Consider the following 14,846-nt stretch of genomic DNA (forward strand, 5'->3'; position numbering starts at 1 on the left):
AATCGCATCATTGAATCTTTAGATGCCTTCATAAGGAGAACGCTACCTTTTAAATCGATATTGTTACCTGTTTAGTCGGACTCTTTAGCAAAAGCTCTGAATAAAGTTATTTTGCAATGTTTGTTTCCCTATGCATAGATTGGATGTTACAGAGTCCCAGATCATAATTATAATATGCCAGCTTCTCACAGGAACCCTGGGTCCTTGGTTCTGGAACTTCACGGTAACTGCTAGAATATTCATGCTGTCCAATGAACAATGGCGTGAACTCAGTAAAGACAGCACCTTTGTCATGCACAGACCAATTAAATCAAAGAAAAAACCCAAAAGTCTTTCTGGTGGTATTTCACAGACAAACAGGTTATTAGAAAACAAATAATTTTAATATGTAATAGGGCAATAAAAATCCACCCTATTAAACAAATTTTTTAAAAATAATATTTTGATGACTTGATGCTAAAAACAATTCCCATTTACCTACTACACCTAATATCATTTTTGTTCTTTGTAATATTTTTAAAACAAATACCTTTCCACCATTAAATATAATGTTTTTGGTATTTATATTTCAAAAACAGAATAAAGCAAGCAGAGTTTTCCTTAGGTAAGTTGAGGGGATTTTTTTATAGTAATATAGAAAAGATTCTGTTTATTCTCTCAACTTCTTAAAACAATGTAGTACTAGTTCTTCTTCGTCTATTTTCAGGGTTTTAAAAAAAATTAACGCTAGAAGCTGTTCTTACTTCTGTTATGGTTTCTGTTTTCCCTCTCTTATCTGTGCTTTTAAAACTAAGTATTCTTAACTTTCTTGTTACTATAGTCATCCTTTGACTGCCTTCTTTTTCAGGTTTTTTAAAAATTAAAAACACATTTCTGTAATTAATGCTAAGAGTAAGTAATGTATCTTTGTCTTCATACATTAGAAGTGTGATTTTTGACCTTACGACTTTTAAACTTCCAAAATTCATTAGGAAGTGGTTTCCCAGCAGACTACCCCAGAATCCTTCACACTTTAGTATGAAAAAGTTTATTTACAAGAAAAATAGAGCTTAGATTCTGTTTATTTTGCAGTTGGGGAGTGTTGGAAAACTGTTCGTATGCATACCCAGCAGATGATTCTAGCAATACGAGGCTGCATTCGGTTTCCCAAATTGCGTCCTCGTGCGCCAGAATGCTGCAGTAATCCAATAGCAGTACTGAGTCTCTGGTAGCAGTGTCTTCCTGAGAGGTATCTCGTAGCACTGTAAATCCAGTTATTCAATGGCAGTGACAATGGCTTTGGGGACAAAGTAATAGTGAGGGGTATCCTGCATTTTTTTCCCAAAATAAATTTGGCATGTGGAGAATACTGAGTACTATAAGCATGTTTTAGGAACAAAAGTAAAGCCATTTTCCATTGACTTTGCAGTGTATTTGCAGACTTATTTGTGGAATCCCTGTCTAGAACGGAATAGTGTGCATGCTGCAGGGTGCACTGTGCGTTAGCAGCCCTTCACTGCGAGCCGCCTTTGGTGCTGTGTCCAGAGGCCTGGTGCTCCATGCTCACTGCAGTTGTCCACATTGTCCCCCAAAGGTCATTTCCACCAATATTCTTCAGGAAGTTGGCTGCATTATTTAATTTCACCTTGCGTATCTGTGATAACAAAGCACCCTATGTTTATGGAGCCCTTCCTATTAAAATTTTTGTAGAAACTAATGCATTTGAATTTTAACATCCTGAAAATTTTTTTTTCTCCAGATATACTTGTCTTCACTTTCACCAGTTGCTGCTAACTTGCAGAGATTTGCTTTTAATATTTGTTACTTTAACGGATTTGGTCGTTGAAATGAAATTGTCAGATGTACCTTTTTTTTTTAACAAAATTCTGGAGGCAAATAGCTTCACAAAGAGTGGTTATTTCTAATTTGTTTCCAGATTAATTTAATTATTAGCATCTAACCTTTCAATGTCAGCTATTGCCTTTTGAGTTCTACCATTTTAGGGAAAATTATGTTAGAATATGAGAAGCATCATCCTGAAACATACACATGATAGTGATAGCAAGTTAGAAACATGACAATGTTTATTTCAACTGATTAACAGACAACAGTTAGAAGCATTTGGTCAGCACTGTATAGGAACAGCACTTACGGCTCTGTAATGGGCCAGTGGAAGAGTCACTTCGCCTGTCTGACTCGGTTTCTCCTCTACAGAACGGTGGTAATAGGCCCTTCCTCTTTGGAAGGGTTTGAAGATTGAGTCAAGAATGTAATATACTAACTACAATGACTGGCATATAATATGTGGTCATTATCATTATTATTAATTTTAAGACCTGTATTAGTGACTCCCAATAGTTTCCAGATTTCTTCCAGAATTGACTAAGCTGGTTTGAGTGGAAGAATGTGTCTAGGATCCCTTTATTTAACTCTCAGATTATTGCTAAATGAGGTGAAGGGACTCTTTTTTATACTTGTCTCCAGGTGATGAGAATAGGCTGCCTCTTACATTTGAGACCTACACTTCAGTTCCTTTCAGCGGACTTACCCTACTCTAGCCGTCAGCTGTTTTCCTCTTCTTACGCAAAGTCCCAGATGGGTTGGGGTTTTTCGTGTCTTCAGAGATAATCTAAAGATCCATGTAGTCATTCACGTGGTAAATAATACTGTTTTAAATAATTCAGCTGACCTCAGAAATTTAGACTCTCTGAACATGGCACTTGAATTTGAAACACTCGTAGTCATCACTCAGCTGTACAGGCAGTGTTATTTAACACTAATCGAAGCTTGCCACACCCAGTTTGCCCCTTATCAAGGGTAGGAAATAACATATTGGAAGGCAGTATATTGAATTTCCACCTGACCTTTATTCCCGTCTGCCAGTCTTCACCCCCCCTCGTGGTATTTCTGGGAAAGTATGTAATGAACGCCATGTGCTGGTTACGCATAAGCTCCCTAGGACTTCAGGTCCATTTATTAATAATTGCAAATCTGTGAATAGTAATCTAGTCTCTGAATAGGATTCCAGACACCTCCAATGACTTTTTAAACGGAATGCTTCTTTTTGAGTAGTAGCTCACAAGTCAAATTGAAACCAGGGTTTCTTTGCCATCGTGAATGTCGCCCCAGTGCGTAGTATTGTGTTAACCACGCTCTACCCCTCCAAACACAGCACAGTTCGTTTGCTATGTATAGTTTAACCGAACAATTTATGTTTGCAAGTTAACTGCAAGTGTATCTTTGAAGTGCATATGACATAAAAATTTTTGGAAAACAATGATGAACAGGTTTATCCACTCTCACAGAATGTCATTTTAATCCCTTCACATCCCTCAGTTAATACTGAGTCTTGTTGGAATTCAAACCAAGTGCCTGTGGTGGGTATCCCAGCCTGGGGCTTTGTAAAGATCTTTTGTATTTTCTATTCTCTTTTACATTTATCCAAGGTACAAATAATTGCATGAGGTTCCCTCCATTTTTATTTTGTAATTCTATACTTCTGGCCCTTCCCCTCCCAAAAGGCTACTTCACATATCCAGCAAAATGTTGTAAGATGTCCATCCTCCTCCACCCATGACAGAATCGATCATCTTTGACACCTGCTTAGCCTCCTGAGCCTGCTACTGGGTGTCATTTCCCCTGTTGGCAACACCCCTGCTCACCAGGTCAGCGCATCAGATTCTTCTCAGCTTAACTCAGTCCATTTTCCCCACAATGTGTGTATCACGATACCTTTGCAGTTGAATAAGCTCATATAAAAAAACATTCTTGAGCAAACGAATACCAAGTTTTTCTAGTGGGGAGACACTGGCTCCAACCTGGTTACTTACGATGGGCGTGCGGGCTTCCGAACCTCCCGCTCGGTAGTGGAGTGTTTTCAGTGTCGATTTCAGAAGCGAGGGCTCTGCTCTGGGAGTTGAACCCCTCGCCGTTGTTGGTATCTATTTTTAGACTTTTTAAAAATTTACTCTCTTAACAGATAAAATATTCACTTTGTTTAAACCCTAACATTATAAAAAAGGCAATGCAGTTAAACAGTCCCCTCCTGTCCCCGTCCCCCAGGCATCCAGTCCCCACGCTGGCCTCGTCACTACGCCACCACTGTCCTCAGTGGGTGTCCTTCCAGAGAGTCGTTATGCAATTAACGAATGGAACTGCAGAGATAAAAATGGAATGTTACTTTTCTTTTTTACACAAAAAGTAACACACACATGCTGGAACATGTTTTTTACCTAAAAGATCTTTGCTGTGTTCCCGTATCCCTGTGTAGGGAGGCGCCCACTCTTTTTTTTAAAGGCTACCAAATATTTCGATACATCAAAGGACCATAATGTCTATAGCCACGCCCTCATTCATAATTTCACTATTAGAAATAATGCCGTAATGAAGAACCTGCGCAGACATTTGGTGCAAGCATATCTGTAGGATAAATTCTCGAAATTACAAGGCATTTGTGTCCAGCACCCTGAGAATGGCACCTCCAGTTTCTGTAAAGGCCAGCAGGAAAGAAACAGCACCGCGTGCTTTGCTCTTCAGTCTTACCGCCCTGCTCTTCGCCCAGACTGCAGACTTCTGCCCCCCTCTGCCCTGTGCTCACACCAGCTGTGTCTCCTGTGGACTGTACGATCATTTCCAGCTACCTCCAGCTAATGACTCCTGGCTGCTTTCCGTATCTTCTTTCCAGAAATGTTAGGGTAGTTGAACTTGAGAACTGAGAGAAACTTTTTCCACGCCCACGGCACAGAAGGCATTAAATGGCTATATCTCCAGGGCAGGGTCTCGGCGATCTGTCACGTTAGTAACAGCTCACCCTTTTTTCCACCCGATCCTACAAAGCCCTTCTTCCCAGATCTCACACTGTAGAGCAGCACACGGCAGTGCCGTCCTCTGCTTGACACTCTAAGTCTAGGGCACCTCTCTCGTTTTAGTTTTTGTTTTGCTGTTTTCGTTTATTGGTTGGAAAGGTTAAGCTATAGGTTCAGCCCAAACTTTAGTCAGAAATCTTTTTTTTGAAAGGAGGGGTTTTTATTGCTCTGTGAAATTCCTCAGTTTCAATTAAAAGGCTCCATTTTATTTGGTTTTGCTCATAACAAATTTTTGACACCTCCTTTTCCCCTCTCCTCAATATTTGAGATTTTTTTCTATTGTGCATGATAGAGGGATGCTGCTAAGCTTGCGACTAATTAACTTGAGATTGTTTTGAGTAATTCTGCTTTTTTGGCTTTTTGTACCTAATCAGAATTGATGTGACTGAAGTGCAAATCTTCATAATAATCATGCATTTGCTGGCAGTGATTGGAGGACCACCTTTTTGGCAGTCTATGGTAATTCGCCCCGTTGTGCGCCCTCTGTGATGCATGTTGTCTTTTGCTTGTGTTTCTAATGTAAGATAATCAAGTGGAAGGGTGATGCGTAAAATTATTTTATTCTTTCTGAAAACGAAAAGCCTCAGCAACAGTTGGACACCAGCTCCCTTTAGGACCCGGTGAATTTCACTCCTTGAGTTCTGTGGGACACTTAGGGGCACCCCGGGGCCACTTCTGAAAGCCATCTGAATGAGTGTTTGTCATTCCCTCTTACAGATGAGGAAACAGCAAGTAGTGTGTGTCGAGTTAGTGACTAGCTTAAGTCAGGCCTTTTTTTTTTGTCATATGCTTACAGCTGAGTAACAGCTCTGGCCCCCAAAACAGAACAACTGCTTATTGAAGTCAGTGCTGTAAGGTTTTGTGTTTTTAACAAGCCAGGACCTTGATTTTCAGCCTGACCTAAAATACAGTCACCCCTACAATCACAAATTCTTTTCCAGAGACCTCTGAAAGAGACTATAACGTGTAATGTGGAGGCCGAGAGCGCAGGCACAGGAACCGGACTGCCTGAGTCTGCCCCAGGCTGTCCTGTGTGCTGAACTTCGTCAGTTACTTGACTCTCCGCTGCTTAGTTTCCTCTCTGTAAAAGGAGGCCAGCGCTAGTCCCTGCCCCGTCAGGCTGTCTTGTGGATTGAATGAGCAAATCTGTGTGCAGCGCTTAGGACAGCGCCTGTCACCCAGTCAGCCCTCCCATGTCTCTGCCCTCACAGTTGAATGTGTCCTTCCAGACCTGAGCTGACGTAGTCTGTGCTCCGGTCCACTTCCTGCTGATCACTCCCACCGCCCACTCAGAATACAGCATCTGCAGTTCACTGGGTGTCCTCTTACCAAAGAGACACACTACTCCCAAGCGAGCGTAATTCTTAAAAATCAGACTAATTTCAAGGTATAAGGGAAGTTTACTGAGCAGAAGCTTCCCCTTACTTGTCACTTTAGGATGGTAAATTAGATACTGGGGGAATCCTAAGTATTTATTACCAGAAATTGTTTAATGCCCTTTACATTTAGAGGAGTGGGGGTTAGTATTGTGTGAGCAGGGAGATGCAGGAATAAAAATAATCCAATGTCAACCAGGAAAATTCTAAAACTATTCAGTCATGTACATAGTATCATTTAGAGTCACATCAGTCTCAAAAGCCAGTAGGGTCTCCAGTGCTGGTGAAATCTGAGACCTGTAGAGTTCACTGCAGAATTTTACTACTTTTGTTCTCCACTAGGTTAATAGTTTTATACACACACATGCACACATGTGTGCATATACATACACAGTTTTATATACACACTATATGCATGTAATATGTACATAATAGTTTTATATACATCGGTGTGTATATGTAATTTATATAACTGCATTTTTAAAACAATTTAGCCATAGAGGAAGGAGGGATTTTTCTTTTCCTAAAACCAGGTCACAGAGCCTACTTCCGCTTAAATTTGTTTTACCTCTTGACTATATTATTTCCATAGGCTTTGTGTTTTCTACCAAAATCTACCCCCCTCCAAAATTACTTTGAGTATCTTAAACAGATAGAAGTTATGATAGTTGCAGCATAGTGATGACAAAAAGAAGACGGGATTCTCGCTCGATCATCAGAAGTAAGTCAGCATCAGGCACATGCACCTAGTTACCCGCAGCAGATGCCCGCGCTGCGCTGTTCAGTTAGGGTTTGTACACAACCTGAACATGTGCGCAGCAGATGCGGTTTTTTTCTTTTAAAAGGACCAACTATTTTGTTCTGCTAATAATTAAGATAATATAATCTTCCTTTTTTATTAAATGTTTTAAAAAGCAGTCTGAGGAACTCTCAGTCCCAAGGCTGACACAGTTTGCAGACCTGGCAGTCCAGTGCCAGGGTCAGTGAGGTGGGGTTGCAGCAGGCAGGCAGACCTCCGGGCCCTGTCGTCTCATTGGCATCACCGGCCCAACTGCTGCCACAGTTGGTAACAATCAGAAGGGAAGCACTCGACATCACTGATATTTGGAGGCTGAGGGAACTATTCTCTGTTCCTCGAGCGATTCACACTCCAGGTTCCCACGACCGACCTGAGACTGCTGCGTTTCACCTTCCCTTTTCACTCGGCCCACACTGCCCAGCTGGGTGTGTCCACGCAGGGAAGATTGCTGCCCGGGGTACTCCACTTATGTTTGCGCCAAAGCGGAGAGGAGGTTTGTTCAGGGCCCAGAAGTGAAATGTCCATCTCTTTTGAGGTTGATGTCATAAAGTGGAAATTGCTTTTCAAATCCTCATTAAAAAGCTTTTACTAACATTTAGAAAGCAAATTCATAGTAAAAACAAATACAAACAGTGCAAAGTCTTCATAAAGCTGATTCCAGAAGATCAGCTGCTTGCAAAGGTAAGTGACTTATGTCTGCTACATATGGATTGCCATTTCTTGCTGCTCTTTTTTTTTTTCTTAAAAGGGATTCGTTTTTACCAAGGGTGTAGTTCATATTTGTTGATTTGGTTGGGTGTTTTTTGTCTTTTTTTTATTTCTTTTTTTAAGGAAAATAATATTCTCATGCATAGAAGTCAGCGCACAGTTCACGTTGCAAGAAACAAAGCACATTGTGTGTGCGCACATGTGTGTGCATGTGTATGTGTGTGTGTGTGGCTTTCTGGAAAGTGTGTATCCCTTTAGAGTGTCTTGGAATTATCTTTCACCATTTCACTCTTTAAAAAGGGGGTGAAGAATATTGTTACTTGGAGGGGGACCCACAAACAATCCCCTCGTAGCTGCTTTCACTGCCATGTGATTGTTCTAAACGTAGTAGTGCACTAAATGTGGGATATGAGACAGCATATTCATAGGGAGAACTGAAGACTTACTAGGCAGTGTAATTTATATCTCATTCCTAAACTAAACCACCTGAGCGGGATTTTTCTTAAACACTTAGTGGACACTCACTATTGTAGCTTTGTGGAATTCACTTATATTAAAAGGATTTAAGTATAGTCCTATCTCACATCCTTTGGAAGAAAGTATCTAATCTCAAACTGATACTTTCTGTTTTTGCTGGAATTTACAAAGCCTATAGAAACTTCTTACTATGCTCGTAAGAAAACCAGTGTGTCCGGTAGTAACTGGTACTCTGCATCGACCCAAACTATTGCCAAAACATGGCTCCTTCGTAATCGGGTAAAGTGGAGGGTTTAAGGTCTTTTTTTTTTTTTTTTCATTTCTAACCTTTTAAAACATGAATCACAATAGTTTGACATTATTTTGGATACATGATTTCATGGCAGGAATCCAGAGGGTTTTCCCCTGGCTGCAGGCAGACGCCGTGACCCGCGGGAGTTCTACCCCCTACAGCCTCAGGCTGCCTGGGCTCTGGGCAGGCCGGGGATAGAGGTGTTCCCATGCCGCTTCCTGGCGGTTTCCACAGGGCGGATGCACTTGGGCCACCCTGAATGAGTTCCAGGTGGACAGAAAGAGAAAGATGGGGAAGGACAGAATGTGCCCACCTCCTTAAGCGTGTGTGAGGTGAAAACAGTGACACTTGTAGTGCTTTTTGTAAGTGGTTCCGTTAGCACCGATTTTTTAAGGGACGGCCCGATTTTTAAGAGTCTTGGGCTGCCTGGCCCCAGCTTTCCCCGTGCTCTGCCTCAGATTTTCTGGCAGCTGACTTCCTTTTTCCTTCTTAATGTGGGGGCACGGTGTGTCTTTCTATTTTTATTTTTAATTCTAACTTGAGGATATGTTTATTGATTTTTAGAGAGAGAAACATCGATTCATTACCTGCCGTACATGCACCAACTGGGGGTCGCATCTGCAGCCTAGGTGTGCGCCCTGACCGGGAATCAGACCCGAAACCTTATGGTGTATGGGATGATGCTCCAACCAACTGAGCCACCCAGCCGGGGCAAGCGTGTCTTTATACTGTCAAAGTTCTACTTTGAGAGTAAGAAAAAGGGAAAAGATCTTCATTCAGCAAGCATATATTGAGCCCCTACAATATGCAGGGCTCAAGAGAGAATATAAAATCAAACAAAATCCTACACTCAGGAGCCTGTGTTGCGGTTTATGTAGCTGTCATGTGACAGAAGTGAAGAGGGTCCTAAGAGTGTTTATGGTTCTTGCTTCTGAGTCTATTTACTTGCTTGCTTGCCTGGTGGTCCAAGCCCTTTACTAATTGCTGGCTTTTCTAACATTTCTGTTTATTCTCTCTTCTTCCAAAGGTCAGCCATTTCCATGACCCAAAAGCACTTTCCAAGTTTTCAGTTCAGCTGTGGCGCAGGTCCCTGCTACGGCGGAGCTGGCAGAGGCAGGCCCCTGTCGTGCTTTGCCTCTTTTGAGATCTAGGCGAGTGTAGTGTTTCCCTCTTGCCAGACTGGTCCTTTGTCACGGGGAGGGAAAAAGAAGTTGCCCCGAATATTGAGTTTCAGCCAGGTGCACTTGATGGAGATTTTAATATTTCCAGTTTTCTGAAGTATCGCAGAAGGTTCTCTTGGAGTTCAAAGCAGCCACGGTGTTGGTTTTCCCCTTTATTGAAACGAGTCTTGGTCGGGTGTGTGGGCTTTGGAGATGAATTGGGAGAGGCAGACAACCATTGAGGATGGCCCGTGGACTCTGGGCTGGCACTTTAAGTTGACCTACTTCATTTTGGAAGCGTAAGCACTGCCACAACACAACCTGAAATTTGAACAGTTGATTTCAGCTTTGTTTTTTGGCTTTTTTTTAGAGCTGCAGTTTTGCAAGAGGTCACAGAGTTATGTAAACAAACTGAGGTCTTGAGAATGTTGAAGAAATTGATGATCTAACACTAAGACTTATATCTCTACCAGTTTTACTGCAGCTTTATACATGCAAATAGGAAACTTCACATTTCCTATTTGATTTTGAAAGTGTAGGCAGATGGCTGCCCTAAAAAAAAGCGTAACCAGCCCTCATTAAAATAATTTTATTGTAAGAACTTATTACCTATTAAAGTGTTGTAGGCTTTGGGATCTTGTTCCTACAGCCGTCTGTTTCCATTATGAGACGATGTCATTTTACTGTTGCTTTTCTCTCTGTCCGTATCAGACCAAAGTCCAGACTTTGGAAAAGCTAAAGGAGAGGTATAGAAAGGGAGAGATTCTCAAATGATTTTAAATACCAATACAAGTATATTTCATCTTAAATGATGGATTTGTACTTGCCAGATTGATACATGATCTCAATCTCTTCAGTCCCCTTATTTTGGGGAAATCAATCACTTTCAGCATGCTATAAAAATGTATCTTTTACTTCTCCTGAAAAGTAGGTTTCTCTGAGAGGATTTTGGACACCCAGTTGTGGAGCTGTCCCCCTACTTGGCTGTGCTCGCCGTTCTCCCCCGCTGCCCCCCCCCCCCCCCCCCGCATGTGAATGCCTTCTTAGCTGCCCTCTGCGTTTTCCAGCTGCCTGCACCCTAACAGTTTGGCCTTGGAACTCTTCTGAGTAGAACTTTGGTCTTCCCTTCTCTGGTTTACAGATTTTTTTCAATCTAGTTGCAAATTTTTTAGTCTTTTATAATGCATGCTTTATCTGTCGTAACAGTTGGTAATGAATTACAGGCAGAGCTAGAGTAAAAGAGGCAGCGAGGGAGGCGCGGTGCTCTTCTTGGGTAAACCCCGGGACACTTGGTTCACAGTGGCCAGACTTCTCGGGTGTGGTGGGTGAGCCTTACTTAGTGTGTGACTCAAATGAATAAAGTTGGGTCCTTTTTTTCTAATTGATGTCGGAAGTGAGGTTAATTTCTGTATAGCCTTGTCTGAGACTTGTAATATTGCTTATAATGGAAAGGAGAGAGAAACTTCCATTAATTTAAGTATTTAATAAACTGGAGAGCATGGAGAACAAATCAGAGTATGAATTGAATATTTGATTGTTCCGTTTTCTTATTTTAATTTGTATATATTTTAATTGTTCTTTCTCTCTACCTATTAAAGATTCCAGTGCTGAATATTCAAGTGAAAATTTTTCCTGCACTTTGTACTGTAGCAGGGACCATATTTTCCTGTACGAATTACTTCCGTGTAATCTTCACAGGTGGCGTCGGGAAAAACGGATCCACAATCGCAGTGAGTATATCTTAGGTTCCCAGCGACTGTTCACGGTTTTGTGGTCACTTTGGTTTTCGTTTGAATTGTGTGAAGTCACTTGTAACCAGGAGTTTCCACTCAGCCTTAAAAAAAAGTATCCAAAACTTCAGATTTATTTATATATGCATACATTTATGTTCTTATATGTATATTTTTGTGGTGCACACACACACACACTTTATATACATATAGGTTCAAAAATACGACCTTCATTGTAAAATAAGCCTGGCCTCGTAAAAGTAAAATCCTCAGTTTGTGCATAAGCAACGCAGCCTGCCGCGTTTCCTTAGCTGTTCTGAAGCCCCGTTACAGAGACTGCAGGCCGTCAGGCTCCCTGGGGTCTGAGAACTCAGAGATGACCTCCATTGAATCCGTTGGCTCCTCTTCTCTCTGCTCCGCCTAGGGAACCAGCGTCCTTTCCCCCTTCCTCCACATCGGGTCCGTGATCACACTGGCTGTGATGATCTACAAGAAGTCAGCGGTCCAGCTCTTTGAAAAGCATCCCTGCCTTTACATACTGACTTTTGGTTTTGTGTCTGCTAAAATCACCAATAAGCTTGTGGTAAGCATGAGAGTTTTTGCTTTTCATCTTCATCTCGTTTTGATCTTATGGCCGTAGTTTCATCCCGTAGTGTACTGAGGAGGTCTAGGGTTTGCTCCCCTCCAGTCAGAATCTCTTGACACCAGCGTGGGGGCTGTTTTCACCTTCCGTGAAGCTACACTGAGATGATCGGAAGCTCCGGGAGCCACTGCGGTTTCTCTCCACAGTTGCGTTTGGTTGTTTTCTTCATCTGCATTCTTCAGTCTCAAACCATCCACTCAAATTAGGCTCCTTGTGAGAAGCAGCTTTGGGGGGCTTAGCAGACGTCTTTGGCGTGTAGCTCTCACACATTCATGTTGTCAGGTTTTCAGTTTGGGAAATTGCAACAGATACTGTAACGAATTCTTGGAACTCACTATCTGAGAACAACGCAGATTGGCTGTGTGGCTCACGGTTACTCTGGTGTGGAAGCGCGTGCCTCATGGATTCTCCTTTGTCCCTAGGTGGCACATATGACCAAGAGTGAGATGCACCTGCACGACACAGCGTTCATAGGCCCGGCCCTGTTGTTTCTGGACCAGTATTTTAACAGTTTTATTGATGAATACATTGTACTTTGGATTGCCCTGGTGGGTATTACATTGCATGATGTGGAGGCTACTTACTATCTCGTTTCACTGGGGCAGTGCCGAGATAGATCTTAGAATTGTAACAGTTTGGAAGGTCAAAACCACATTTATGGGACTTTTGTGAGAATTCCTTGTGGCTTTGTCTTAGAGCCATTTTTTGCATTATTACTAATTCTGCCAGCATGAGGGCTTATAAATTCCATATATCTGGCAGGAGTTGGCCAACTTCCCTGTGGGCCAGTGGCCTGACTTTGTAAATGGGGCTTCATTGGAACACGCACGTATCTATCGTCCGTGGCTGCTTTCACACTGCAGTGGCAGAGTCGGGCATTGGTGACAAAGACAGTGTGGGCTACAAAGCGTGAAATAACGACCGTCTCTCAGAGAAAGCGTTTGTTGATCCTTGATGTAGAGGAAGAATCGGCGGGATTCCGAGTTACTGGAGCGTGCAGAACTGAGGGTGGCTCTGAGGAGCACAGGGTCAGAAGCTGCTCCTCCTCACTTCCGGGAAGCTCAGGGGCAGCCAGGGCAGGCCCTGGGAACCTGTCTAATCGTCTCCCTCCTTTCCAGGTCTTCTCCTTCTTCGACTTGATCCGCTACTGCGTCAGCGTCTGCAATCAGATTGCGTCTCACCTGCACATACATGTCTTCAGAATCAAGGTCTCTGCAGCCCAATCTAATCATCACTAGGGATGTAACTGGTGTTACACCGGAAGCTCATGCTTTCTGCAGGAAAGAATCAAAAGTGGGGAGGACAAGAACAAACGTAATTTATAATAATCACTGTTGTATAACTTTTATCCTTTGTTATTGGTAACACTCCTTAACGATCCTGTGTGAGAATGGGAATTCCAAGTCCTGTCCTTGCAGTTGTACGCGTTGGTGATACAGGGTTTGGCCCAAGGAAGCGCACAGGGAGAAATGCCTGTGTTTGTAACTATCCTGGACTCAGAACAAAATTGTCACGGGGGGCAGATCCCTGGTGGTGATTTCTTACGTAGAATATCTGTGGGCCGAACGACGGTTGCTTTGTCATTTCAACAAATGGTCTTTCGGTGAAATCGTCCTTTAGTGTCTTCTCAACCTTTCTTTACTGAGGAGCTCGGCTTGCGGCGCAGACACGTCCCTCCAGCTGGTACGGTGGACCTGGTGATAAAGACCTTGAATTTGGATTGAACGGTTTCCCCTCTTCACGTTGTTGAGGAAGTCATTTTTTTATTGTTCAGGAAACAGTGTCTCTCACGGGCTGGGGAACCCTGTCAGCATGCGGAATAATGTGGTACCTTTGTTGATCCATTTTATTTTTTTAAATAAATATATGATCTGAAAGCCAGCCTTTTTCTCGGTTTCATTCAGCGGAAAGATAAACTAAGTTTAATGTCATTTTTAAAACCTTCAGCAAACGTTATTTCTGTTCTTTAATAAATAAGAAAACTTGGTCAGCTGCGTTGTCATCGTGTGTCCTGTGACCTTCCTACTCTGTATAAACGGTTTAACTTAGAACTGTGTTTAACTAAGACATAGCGCTGTGTTCAGCCTCTTCTCCATAGGCTTTTTGTTGCAGGTGTCACCCTGCCCTGCCCTCCAAAGACATTTGCATTCTTTGTCTGCAGTTCCGCGGCCTCGGAGGCCACACTCACATACACACACTAAAAGGGTGGAGGTTTGGAAAGACAAGGTGCTTCTAGAAGTTCACCGTCCTCCCACTATTTCAGCAGAAGGTAGTGAAGGTGTAGAGGGAAGGTAGACAAGGCGACCACTAATCTCCTTCGAACTCTTAGGGTTCTCTCTTCTCAGGAGGAAAAGAAGTCAGCACAGGGATCCTTCTAAAGACCAGAGCTGGGTTTCCCAAAATAACAGGCGGGAAGTCGGATCTCTGAGACTGCAGGTTCCGAACTGGCCGTGATGGACGACAGGCCTGTTTATGGAAGCAGTGCAGTACTCCGCTCCGGAACCCGTTCGCTGCAATCCCTGCCCTCGGTTACCTGTTACCTGGGACTGCAGCCCTTCCTCCCAGGATGCTGGAAAGTGCACCTGTCTGGAACCAGGAACTGCTGCCCTGTGCCCAGTGCAACTGCTGCTTGTACCTGTATCCCTTACCTGTCCTGCCGGAGGTAGAGCTGGGGACCCCCAGAATTCTGCCGCTCCAGACACAGCCGCAGACCTCTGGGCCACCAGGACCAGTTCCTCCACTTCTGGTGGTTTATTTTCACATCTGTTCCCTTGTTTTTCTGGTCCTCCCCCAGTAGTGGAAGCCCAAGATAACACA

General features: G+C 42.9%; 1 protein-coding gene across 2 annotated transcripts in view; it reads left to right on the forward strand.

Annotated features, from left to right (window-relative positions):
* Positions 1-13,910, forward strand: part of CEPT1 (choline/ethanolamine phosphotransferase 1) — a 35,857-nt gene extending 21,947 nt beyond the window's left edge. The window contains exons 5-9 of one of the 2 annotated variants that reach the window (XM_024570114.4): positions 5,219-5,303; positions 11,255-11,386; positions 11,811-11,969; positions 12,452-12,577; positions 13,148-13,910. In XM_024570114.4, the coding sequence (XP_024425882.1) occupies positions 5,219-5,303; positions 11,255-11,386; positions 11,811-11,969; positions 12,452-12,577; positions 13,148-13,267 (622 nt within the window). In that variant the 3' untranslated portion in view covers positions 13,268-13,910. Of the gene's footprint in view, positions 1-138; positions 224-5,218; positions 5,304-11,254; positions 11,387-11,810; positions 11,970-12,451; positions 12,578-13,147 lie in introns of both variants that reach the window. The other variant, XM_024570115.4, reaches the window with a different exon arrangement.
* The last annotated feature ends 936 nt before the right edge of the window (positions 13,911-14,846 follow it).

Source organism: Desmodus rotundus, chromosome 12, assembly GCF_022682495.2.
Source record: "Desmodus rotundus isolate HL8 chromosome 12, HLdesRot8A.1, whole genome shotgun sequence".
Taxonomy (NCBI): Eukaryota; Metazoa; Chordata; class Mammalia; order Chiroptera; family Phyllostomidae; genus Desmodus; species Desmodus rotundus.